This window comes from Egretta garzetta, unplaced genomic scaffold (assembly GCF_000687185.1).
Source record: "Egretta garzetta isolate BGI_Z169 unplaced genomic scaffold, ASM68718v1 scaffold26, whole genome shotgun sequence".
Classification (NCBI taxonomy): domain Eukaryota; kingdom Metazoa; phylum Chordata; class Aves; order Pelecaniformes; family Ardeidae; genus Egretta; species Egretta garzetta.
The window spans coordinates 1,223,631-1,235,760 of record NW_009260070.1 but is presented as its reverse complement, the minus strand read 5'-3'; the positions used below and the strand labels follow the sequence as shown (position 1 = coordinate 1,235,760).

At 51.4% G+C, this 12,130-nt stretch overlaps 1 protein-coding gene across 1 annotated transcript in view; it reads right to left on the bottom strand.

Moving 5' to 3' along the window:
* KLHL3 (kelch like family member 3) overlaps positions 1–12,130 on the bottom strand; it is a gene marked incomplete at its 3' end in the record, with an annotated part of 49,810 nt that overhangs the window by 10,631 nt on the left and 27,049 nt on the right. The window contains exons 5-8 of the mRNA XM_009641234.2: positions 9,189–9,351; positions 6,080–6,189; positions 1,501–1,617; positions 340–489 (exon numbers count right to left, since the gene is read on the bottom strand). Of these exons, the coding sequence (XP_009639529.1) occupies positions 340–489; positions 1,501–1,617; positions 6,080–6,189; positions 9,189–9,351 (540 nt within the window). The remainder of the gene's footprint in view (positions 1–339; positions 490–1,500; positions 1,618–6,079; positions 6,190–9,188; positions 9,352–12,130) is intronic.

Sequence of the window (12,130 nt, the reverse complement as noted above, 5' to 3'; positions counted from 1 at the left end):
GGCAGAACGCTCGCCGAGCACTGCGGGCAGCTGCCTGCGGCCGCTCCACGGGTCAGCAGGTCCCAAGCCCCAGCTCCAGGAGCAACAGCCATTCGCAAAACCACTGGTGGCTGACAAAATGTTTTGAGAGCAGACCCTTGCCCCTGGGAGCAGAGACACTGCTGCTCTTGAGGGTTTATCTAAGCTTATCCAAACTATGTATCCATGGTGGGCGCAGGCAATACCAGAAGAGGGAGTCAAAGGACAATCGTGGAGTCAGTGAGAAGTAACGTGGCAAGTGTGCAAGCTCCTTTAAAGACAGCAAACGCCACCGGTAAGGACGCGACCGGCTCGCCTTACCTTTGGCAGGCTCACGGGAGTCCTCGGCTTTGTTCTGGGATTCTTTATCAGTTGCCTTTGATCCAGAGGAAGCAAATGGTATTTCATGGCCTCGATAAGGAAGTCTTTACAGGTGTTGTTATTCTTGATTAAGGCTTCTTCTTCAACTGTCTGAGAACACGCACACACATGAGAGATCATTTACACTGAAGCACTTGGTGGCACAGGTCACAAGGAGCTTTGTGGAGAGAACGTGAAACCTGGAATTTCTCTTCCAAAGCACCAACATAAAAAAAAAAAAATATGCAGAAGACGAACACAGACTTCCAGCTCTTCCCAAAGAAGCACAGGCAGTAACATCCACAGTCCTCAGCTTTCTCCAGTATTGCTCACGAGGAGCGGTGCTCCCTCCATTTACCCCTCCTCCCCCCCACCAGACACTTAGCCAAGAAGAATTCACCAGGAGTCTGGATACAAAATAAGTAACTTCTTTACTTGAGTCAGAATTTTTAAGGAGAGGCAATATCTTTTCCTCGAGCAGAAGATACAGTTGAGAGAAAAAAATACGTGATGGGTTCATCTTGTGAATACCGATTTTATTTCAATTGTATTGGGTTTTTTAGACACATGACAAAAGCGCAGTAGCCAAAGAGCCCATATTCCATCTCCTCCTTCTCTGGGGATTCTCAGCTCATTATCAAGGCCCAGATCCCAGGAATTAACTCCTCGAGAACAACCTCTAAGTCAGAGAGCATCTCACCCACCAGTCACACAGACCCACCTCTATGCGCAGAGCACATCTTCAGCCAATATTATCACACGTGATGGGTTTTCACCAAGCTAAATTTACCTGTGCATTAGGGAAAAAACCTGCACGAGCTCGTAACACCACCACCTGGGTATCTTCTGGGTGACAAATCCCAAGATATTAACTTCCAAACGCTTCCCCCAAGAGGGGCAGGAGCTCTGCCCTTGGCCCGGCCGAGCACAGGGCACGTTTACACGAAGGTTTCTGCGCACACCCATTGATTTCAGAGTCCACCCCGTTTTTCCTTTGATTCCTCTGTTTACAGACTCAGCAACATGCCAAATTACCCATCTCAGACACAAACAGCCAAGCTGTTGATTAAGGAGCTACCAGCAGTTCAAGTGCAAGTATTAATTACTTATTTGCAGACTAACCTGTACAAGATAATCTCTGGGCAAAAGGGGCAGGCGAACGTGCTCCATCAGTTTAGCCATGTGCTCTAAGCGAGATTCCTTCTCATAATTTATCCAAGAAATAACGGCTTCAAAGACCTACACAGATAAAGCACAATTAAACGGAGAAGAGAGAAGCAGCTTGCACAGTCACCTACCCCAAATCAGAAGCATTGCGATTTTACAGTATGGAAGGAAGGAGGTGCAAGGTCTCCATCAAACAGATGACCAAGTCGTGACTACGCACAGAGCGCAAGCGCCCCGGCAGCCAAGCGGTGAGCTGCCCATGCATATTAATAAGCAACCTCACATCTAGATGTGCCGGATCACTCTGGAAGCTCAGCGTGTGTCCAGGACAATCATACACCTCTTGGACATTAGTCCTGGAAGGCAGCCAGGAAACTTAATTAGCCTGCTGACATTTGCACGGGACATTATTCGCTAAATCAGCCACAACGATTACTCCTGATAAGAGAGCTCTCCCCTCCCGAAAGGTGTCTGGCTATGCAGTAAGTCACTACGTTCACCATCGTATTTAATCACTGCACCGGTTCCGACCCCCCGCCCCAAAACCCAAGAATTCTTCAGGACGAGTTCATCACCCGCGCAGGAAAACCCCTGTCTGCAGCCACGCACGCGTTTCACCGCTAAAAATACCCGGATACTTCTGCAGGCAAACAAGGGCAGGCTGGGCTGCTGGTCTGAACCAAACCCCAGCTCTGCTCCCAGATCCAACCGGTTCAGATAAGCATCCAGACTTCGCCTCCACGACCAACCGGGCACAAGCAACCCCGTGCAGCAGAGCCACGCCGAGCCCCGTGCGACGAGCGGGCGCGGGCAAAGCCTCCTGCGTGGGCTCCTGCCGTGAATACGCGTGTGCTCACATAACTGCGAGCCTCGCTCCTCCCAGGAGAAAGGCCTAAAAATGTCACTGGGAGCGGGAAAGGCTGCCTGAAAGCACCCAGCACGGCAAGGAGAGGGGCTGGCGCCCTCTCGGAAGCTGCGCAGCAGGATCTGGGCCCTTGCCGTGGAGTTTCCCCGCAGAGTCAGCGTTAAATTCCAACCCCTAACTCGCATCGGCAGGGAAAATTCCCCAATTGCTCCTGCTACTGGGTTACTGACGGGGGCTGAGCCCAGCCGTCTCCCGTGGATCCCGGCCATCCCACGCTTCCCCCAAAAGGCATCGCCGGCCCTTCGCCCTGGCACACTCGGCACATGCCCTTGGCTTCCACTTCCCTCCGGGGTCACCAAATGGTCAGGCCAATTTGCACAGATATTTTTTCCTTCTTTCCAACCCTCCCGTCACTCCCCAAGAAACCGTTTTGTTCGGTCCGAGGTCACTAATTTGTCAAAATTAACCGGAACCGAGGGCGCCGTCCCTCAGTCCCCAGTTGTTGCCGGCAGATGTATCTGCGGGAGGCACCGGCAGAGGCGTCCTCCCATGAAGGGGAGGCCGAGAGGAAAGGGGGTTCCTCCTCCTAGACCTAACTATACCCTTAAAAAAAGCAGTAAAGCACCAGCCTCATTTCCCACAGCAACAAATGCTCTTGCTGAACTGTTTGCAATTCAGGGCGCTGCAATGAAGCTTTAAGCAACGCAATGGGGAGCCATGTAACCAAACCCCAGCGAAGGCAGAGGAAGACAACTCCTGCAGAACCTTTACGTATTTTAAAATGAAAATAAACAAGCAATTTCACTTTGGCTATGAGGCCGTTAAAGTACAAACTAGGTGGCTGTGAGATTTTTAATTGCTAATGAGCATGGAAGGTGCATCAAGCAAAGGTTTAGCCAACAAACCTGCTTTTCATTAACCTCTTCTGCACAAATGCTGAGCTACCACGCGGGTCGTGGGACCGGGACATACCCAGCTACAGACCAAGATGACGGTGAACAAGCCCTAAAGGAAGGCAAAGCAAGTGTGCACGAGGAGCAAACTGCTGCCTCAGTGCTGGAGACCACTCCCGAGTCAGGCAGGCACTGCCCCTACTCTGCTGTGCCTACTCTAAAAATAACAGAAAATTTAAAAAAAAAAAATCAGATTCTGGCACCTTCCGTCAGCTCTGATTCCTAACTGAGGGCGGGGGGCAAGAATAATCTTAATCCAGCTGTTAAAATACTCCCAGGAGCGAGGACCAAACTGTGCATCAGCTTCTGCTGCACGTTAGTGGCACGAGGCGATGATTTGACTACCGGACGCCATGTAAAATCCCCAACCCAAAAATCCCAACCCTTTTAAAAATCTCTTTCATCACTGTTCTGAGCTGGCAGGAGCCCCTTCTCGAGGGCTGGAAGCCCCTCCACGTCACACAGCGTCAGTAAATGTCACTAAACATGGGGTTTTATAGTTTTTCCTTGCTGCATACACTGCTGTCATTAAAGACCCAGTTAGGTCAGGCACGGAATGCACTGATAAAATGGTCTTCAAAGTACCCAGCGCCAGCAAAAAGAGCAGGCAGGGACCAAACCAAACCTTTGCCCTGGGCCAAAAGGGCCCCAGCAACTGCGGAGGCTGGCGAGAGCAAGGGGGAGAGGGAGAGGAAGGAGAGGAATCTTTGATTGATGGGGCAACGTTGTCACCGCCTTACAATCAAAATAGATTTCTCTGGTAGCAGACAATTTTTGCAGTGCTGATGGCCTAGGGATACTGCTATGCCAAAATCTGCGGAGATAAGGAATGTATTTTCATAGTTCAATCGGTTGGGGGGTGGTGGAGGAAGGGGAGAGCAGGCGAGCTGGCGGGCGGACGTGCCCCCAAGCGTTGCAGGGCCAAACCTTCCCTCCCTGGCCTCGTTACCCGGGCTGGGCTCGGCCGCGCTCCCCAGCACCCAGCGAGGGCGATGCTCCGTCTGCGGGGCACGCCTGAGAGCCGCAATGAGACCGCCGCTCCCGAAACCCTGCTGGGACAACTCGGGGGTTCGGGCATTCACCCACGTCTTGTTGCTTCAAAATAGTTACCTACCCATCACACGTGCACATGCATACACAGAGATATACGTGTGCGTATGGAGAGATACACACACACACACACACACATATATATGCATTTTTATATATTTATAATATATTGATATCTTATTATTTTAGAATATGTATCTTGTACATCAGCAGATGGGAAGAATAGAGGTCAGGAAAACCACTCCTCTGCCGTGAAGCTAAGAGAAAACAGCAGCCTTGAGCCTGTCCCCACTTGAGCCTGTCCCCAGTTCGCAGCACTTCTCTGGGCTCCAGCACATATTTCACATTTATGTCCCAGTCCCATTCTCTGCCCCTCTCCCGTTATTCCGAGCTGTTGTTTCGAATGCGTAGCTTAGGCTTACATTTCCTTCCACTGCCTTGCATTCTCAACTTTTACAATCAGCTAACGAAATACTGGGATGGATTGTATAAAGCTCAGAAGAGGGAGGGAGCACTTTGATTTCTCTGGGCACAAGGCCAATAAAAGCTTTTTAACAATGCTGCGCAGGACTGGAAAAATTGGTTACTAAACTTGCCCTTCCCTTTGCAGGCAGCTTGGCTCACGCAAAGCGATTCCGCTGCGAGTTCAGGCCGTTTGGTTTTTTCCCCTTTTTGGCCCTGCCTGCGTGGCACCTCGTAACGCCTCGCCAAGACGCCCGCGCTAGCCCCACGCTGGCGGACACGCGCTCCCCAAGCCTCCCAGCTTGCTGGCTCAGGGTCTGAACGAAGCGGCGCAGGTTTTCTGGCAAGCTTGAGGGTCCGCACCTGGCCGCGCAGCCCCACCAGCTCGGGACAGACCGGCAGCACCAGGCACACCGGGGTCCAGGCTCACCCCACCAAAACGCCGGCATTCGGCAAGGGCCCTGAAATCTCGAGCCACATCACCCTCGAGCTCTCCCGTGGCCTCCCGCCAGCGCCCATCTCCCCGTGGGGACAATTTGGAGGCGAGCCACAGGACTCAAGGCACAGACCTCTCCCCCAAAACCTGCTGCAGGTCACGCAAGAAGCCCGCACCAGAGAAAGGGCTGGACCTGGTGTTCATCGGGTACCGTGACCACTGGTCACCCTCCTTCCTGGGCCTGCAGACCACACAAGATGTGCTGAACATTTCAACCACAAACCAACATCAACCGGTGCCTTTTTTCCTCTCTTCCATTAAAAACACTGATGATGCTAGAAAAATATTTCCTTCCTTCTTTTTGGTTGTGGGCCTCCTTTAGCTGTTCTGTCTGACATGCAGCAGAAGCCACCACTCCTCCCTGGCCTAATGGAATTCACCTTTTTTTGCAGTTTTACGGCAGGTAACACAAGCTTTACACCAAGAGCAGATGGGAGTGTCCTAGTTTTCCAGAGAGGGAAGTATTTCAGTTCTGTCCCCCAGGGCTTTTGGAAGAGATATGGATCTGAGAATCATTACTTCCTACAAAGAACAACCCAACGAAGGTCATTTCTATGTGGTTTTAGGATTCACATTATTTTTGATTTTCTTTTCCAGCGCTGTTGGAAAAAGGCCACCAAAGAGCATAACATGAGAACAGTTCCCAGTGTAAGATCTAGAAACATTCCAGCATTCCCACATGCACTGTTGCTATACAATTTACCATACCTTTTCTTCAGAGGAGACCGTGAGCTTGTCACTCGATATTAAACTGCAAACCTGGTCCAGACTAAGGCTAAGAAATTCTTCTCCTAGCATCACCTCGGGGAAGTGCTGCTCTGTTCAACAAATGAAAAGGGGGAACAGAAAATTATAATGAAATCCATGCTTTAAGTCAGTGGAAGGACTCCAGCCCCCAGAGAACGGCTATCACTGCAGCACTGGGCACCCAAGGCAACCAGGGCGCCGCGGCTGCATGGCGGAACAGGAAAAGAAAATCGTCTCAGAGCAGGTTAAAGAAATTTGATGTTATTTTAAATAACACAAGCCCCACGAGACACTTTCATAAATGACACTAAATGGGAACGCACCTTTCTGCAAAGCCACCGAGTACCCCCCAGTGGCAACTACGATCAGAAGTGGCAACTGAGCAAAGTGCCAATGCCTTTCTAAAGCCGTAAATAACCTGGCCACCTCGAGATGCAGCTCTTGTCTGCTTCAACACGCTGGACAGAATGAGATCTGCTCAACATCTGGATGAGAGACTGCAGCAAGGGTCCTCGATAGCTGTGGGTGTTCAAAGGAAAGCCCATCCCTAACACGAATCAGGCAGCGGGTCAGGTTGGTGCGTACACATGGAGGGATCCCAGGGCACCCAGCTGAATCTGCAGGTGCAAGGGGGGACACGGAGAGGGGCGAGGGGGGATCCCCATCCCATGCATACAAATGGAAGGAGAGCTGATCCCACTTTTGAATTCTTTCCCCAAAATGTATAAATTGAACCTCTCCCCTGCTCCAAACCCTCAGCACCCATCTTCCCCAGCAGCCTGGCCTCTTCCCACTTTGTCTGTAACTGTACAAATTTTTATTTTTTTTTCCCCCTTTTTGCCTCCAAATCCCTCTGTGCTGTAACTTTGGGAGCCACTTGAAAAATAAAATACAGCAACTCACACCGTTGCTTCCAATCCCAAACTGGGAGACTTGTGACCGATCGCAATACAGACCCAAGAGGGATCATCAGATCTGCTGAGCTCAACATTTAGCCAGAGGGCACTAGGAAAGAATCGCTTTCTAGAAAAGAATTTTTAGGTCAAACCATCATTAGCCAGTTGCAGACAATTTTAGTTTTGCAAGCATTTGTTACAAATCACGCCAATTTTAGCTCACCTGCCATTCGCTAAGTGCCATTTACCTTTGACTGAAACACGGAATCGTGACTCTCAGACACTTTATCTGAAGCGGCTTTTTTCAAGCCCTCATCCCTTTAGCTTTGGGAAGCTCGGACTTCACGTACCCAAAGAGCTCCCCCCGTAGCAAGATCTGCCTCTGGATTTCACCTCTGCAAAGTACTTTGCCTGCCAGAAGGCAGCATGGCAGGGACACAAAGCTGGCAGAACTTCAAGGGAGGAGCTCCCTGGAGATCACACCTGAAAACTCCTCACCCATCGGGTGCTGTGGAGGGCACTTGGGCTTTCCCACCCATGGCCCCTACTTGGTCGAATGGGGGACCAGAACACCACAGCTAAGCCAAAGGCTCTGACTAAAAATAGTGCTATCTGGATGAAGTTTAATACTCTGTTATGCTGGAAATCATATACATGGTCTAATGAACTCTCCTGCCCTCAAACACTTGAGAAGCAGGAGATGCTCCCCAGGCAGTGAGCTGGATGCAGCCTGGCATCTGGAGATGAGCTCCTAGTCATCCTGGACTGGCACCTGGCAGCAGAGAGGTATTTCATCTCTTGTTACGAGTTGGAAGCAGGTAAAAATATTTAGTGATTTTAATAAAGTAACTTGTGCCTGCATCAAGAAGGCTCCTCCACCTCCCAGAGTTATCCACTGGCCAGAACTAGGCGTTTCTCAAGTAACAGGGCTCATGCACGCACGGACTCTTGAGCTTGGGGACTTCTGTCTTGTTTTAACGCTGTTACATAAACAACATAGAGAAAAGAATTTTAATGGCATTTTTATTAATGGAGTTCCATTACCATTACACGGGCTGTTGTACTAACCGGGACTTATGAAGGCCAATAAAACAACAAAGCAGACTTTCTAATTGCCAAACAACCAAATAAATATAGAGTGAATGCACTGCTTGTTGGGTTAAAGATTAAACGGGGCCTGGAAGCAAGGCTAATGAGATATTACAAGCAAGCCTTTATACAATTAACCATTCCTTCCAGGGTACCTTTTCCTCCAGGGGATAATACAGCCAGAACAGCTGAAAAGGTTTTACTTTTATTTGCAGGAGACTAAGGGAGGACTTGGTGGGCATATTTTTATTCCACCGAGCCTACTTATGGTCCAATTAAGGACAAAACCATACCAAGGAAAATGCTGCTGGGCTGAGCAGGTGCTCTGGGAGACAGCAGGTGTATTTTTCCCTCTACAAATAGACAGAAAGGCAGAAAAACAAACCCAGCAGAGAAAACTACCAGCTTGGCCCAAGCAGAGGTCAAGGGCAACTCTGCCGGAGGAGACTGGAAAGCGCTGGGGAGTTAAGAGCGTGGGGCTGCTCGGAACAGCTTTACATTTACGACGTAGAGGAGAAACGCTGAAAGCCATTGCCTGCACCTACCTATTGCAGCCAACCACATCCACTCTCAAGGAGACAGCAGTCTGCCCACCCTTGGGGTAAGAGGCCACGGCTCCACAGACCAGAGGCTCAAACCGCATGGCAGCGTTAGCTGCGTGTTCCCACTCCCACCCACAAGATTTGATTTTGCCCGGTGCCGTTTATTCCTAGAACGCACAAATCCCCAGTATTGCCCGCCGCTCTGGCGGGGCAGCGCACACGGGGAGGACGCCAGCACGCCAGCGCTGTGCTGCTGAACAGGCAGCCCAAGGGCTCACTGGGAACGTACTAAGGAACTATTTTGTGGGCCGGGATCTGGGGGATCAGGTGTTACCTCCTTAGGTGTTCCCCTACGCCCAAACCACATTTCACAATTTGCAGCATCACCAAGTTAGAAGCCTACAACCCAATAAAGCACTCCTTCCCCTGCCCTAACGCTAGAAGTGCCAAGAGACCCACCAGGATGTGCTGATCTAGCTCAGCCTTCGGCTCGCTGTACCTGGAAGCAGCTCTAACTCGACAAACGGACGCCCCTGCCCTCACCTGCGTAGGCGTTCGCCTGCTGCAGCAGTTCGGTACACGCGTGCACGTCGGCAAAAGCTCGGATTCCGAGGCAGTTGGTGGGATGCAGCTGGGACTGAAGGAAGTCACAGCAGTTTTTTCTAACATCCATCAGTTGCAGCAAACTAGCAGCTGGCAACAAAACCTGCAACGGCAAAAAAGGGGAATTAGAGTTAGCAGCAAAGAAAGTTTGATTCATAGCTTGCACAAGTTAGACGTAATTCCCCTTCAGACAGCGGCACGGCCCTGTGGCGACAAGAAGGAAGGTTAAAACTTGAGCACTGTCTGTATGGAGAAGATCCCTGTCCGTGCTCCAAGAGGCAGAAAGTTATCCCGTGCTGGGCTGAGAGCAGAGCTTTCTCCCCCAAAAGACCTCAGGGCAGGTAAAGGGAGGACAAAATGCAGGCAACCATACATGCACCTAGATTTCTGGCTTTGTTGCAGGTCAGGTCCTGCACACAGATTTATTTCCCCCCTCCCCGAAGAGCTTCATATTATCTACATGCAGTACCACCATAGCGGCCCAGAACTCCATCACCCTCAAAACCACAAAGCTTTCAACTTTCTTATTTCCAGCAAAACCATACTGGCTGGTGAGCAGGGTGCCCAAAATGCCACGGTAGGGAGGGGGTTCGTAGCAGCTCAGGCAGGTCGTGGTGACAGTGAGACTCTCGGGAAAGACGGGGCCAACTATTCAAATCAAGGGCCCTGCTTTCACCCACGCAAAACGCTGTGGACACTTGCGGTTCATGACTGCATCCGAAAATGAGGTACTGCTTTGTGTCCACAAAACTAAGTACAGAAAAGGGAACTGGATCAGCAATGCGATGTCTGCTGGGAAAACCACCTTTGAGGCCAGTGAGCGGGGCAGGAAGTGGAACATGAAGCCGGTCGGGATGTTACAGCCGTGGCATCGGCTGCTTCCCTTCTTTTGTCATCCAGCAGCTGCAGACATGTCTTATCCCAGCCCTTCCCAGCTCTGGCTGCTCCACACACGTCCTTCCAACCGGGCAGCTGTGCTCACCATCTGAGCACAGATTTCTGGAAAATTATTTCTGACTCAGAAAAAACAAGCGGCTGTTAAACCACGCAAACACATTGACTGCAACCACCTCCCTGGAGCTTGGTGGCAGGGAAGGGGAAAAAAAAAAGGTCCCTTCCCTTCCCTGTCCCTGCCCACCCCCCCCCAGTCCCGCTCCACATCGGGGCAGGACACGCACAACCTGACCCAGGTCTTTCCTAAGCCTCTGATGCGCTCCGGCTCCAGCTCAGCTGTACAGCGACGGATGGTGGCTGAGCAGCCACCCCAACAGGCAGCAATTAAAAAAAAAGAAATCAATTAACCCGGGAGCCCATTTTGGCCCAAGCCTCTTGATGCCAGGAGGAGATTAGTTGGTGGCTTTGATTAAATCAAGATAGAAATGCTCTCACATTGTTGAAACCCAGCGGTGAGCCCCTTCCTATCTAGCTGAACCATCTCCCTGTATCAGCAGAAGGGCGAGCACCTGACTTGCACAAGGGCTGGGGAAGAAGTCGGACTCTCTGCAAGCCACCTCTGGCCAGAGAGCAGCCAAACTCCTCCCTGCGCCCCTGCCCCTCCAGCGGAGGTGCCTGCACACCCAGGGGGGCTGCTCACCCGGAGCATGCGGGGGCATCGCCCCCAAACCAGAGGCCACCCATTGCCATCGCCACAGCCACACGCTACAGCGCCCGAACAGCCGCGTCCCGCTCCGGCAGCCTCGTGGCAGGGCAGCACAGCCCTGAGGCCGCTACGGGGACTGGGGAAGGAGCATTATCATATAATGCTTTTTAGAAGGAGGATATAAATAGCCAATTGAGAGACGAGTGGATTTTCTCTTTCTTACTTCCCAGCTGAATGTCTCGCCACTCATCTTGTTTTTACCAGGGAAGGCGAAAAGCAAGCAAAGGATATCCGCTAGCACAAAGTCTGTTTCCTTCAGAAATAACAAGAGGAAATGCCCTGCCCAAACATGCAGCAGGACCAAACTGCAACCCCACTGATATCCAGGCATGTTACTGTTGTGGTTTAACCAGAAACCAGGACAGTTACTCATGTGGGTCTGGATTCGGCTTTTTAATATTTGAACTCCAACCACTAGGAATGATTTACAGAGCTGGCTTCTCTACCAGGACCAGCCTCCATACCAAAATCCAATCGTCTTTTGAGACTGTGGCAAAATTATCTGCTATTACTACTGAGACTGATGACTTTGCTAAATAAATTATGTCCAGAACCTCATCTATAGTGTGTATATATATATATACAGAACCTCAGAATCCCAGCATGGCCAGGGCTGGCAGGGCCCTCCGGAGCTCACCCAGTGCCACCCCCCTGCCCAAGCAGGCTCACCCAGAGCAGGGGGCACAGGACAGCAGCCAGGCGGGGGTTGAATATCTCCAGAAAAGGAGACCCCACAGCCCCCCTGGGCAGCCATATCCACCCATAACCATCTCGCTCACAGCTGCGCTCTCCCGCTCCGCAGCCTCTGTACCAAGCTCAGGTTTTACAGAACGTTGCCTGTGCAATTAAATACTTTCACAAACCTTTGATGTCTCTGAACTAGAAACACAGTTCAGCCAGAAGTGCCCTGCAAGGTTCATTCAACAGGCAGGGCATTAACGCTGGACCTCGGGGGCTGGGGTTAGCTCCCTGCTCTGCCACAGCCTTCCAGGTAACCTTGGCCGAGAGTTAACCTACACCATTCCTCCTCTGCAAGGCCAGGACAGGGGCATTTCCCCAAGGCAGGGGGTATGCTAAAGCTTGTGAGGTGCCTTGCCGATTCAGCCACATTGGAAGCCCGGCGAGGGTACTGGCTGGAACCCCCAGCAGCACGGCGGGGGGCCGCAGCTGGGACCGCACATCTGCCCAGGCACCCCCCAGGGGAATCCGTGACCAGAGAGAC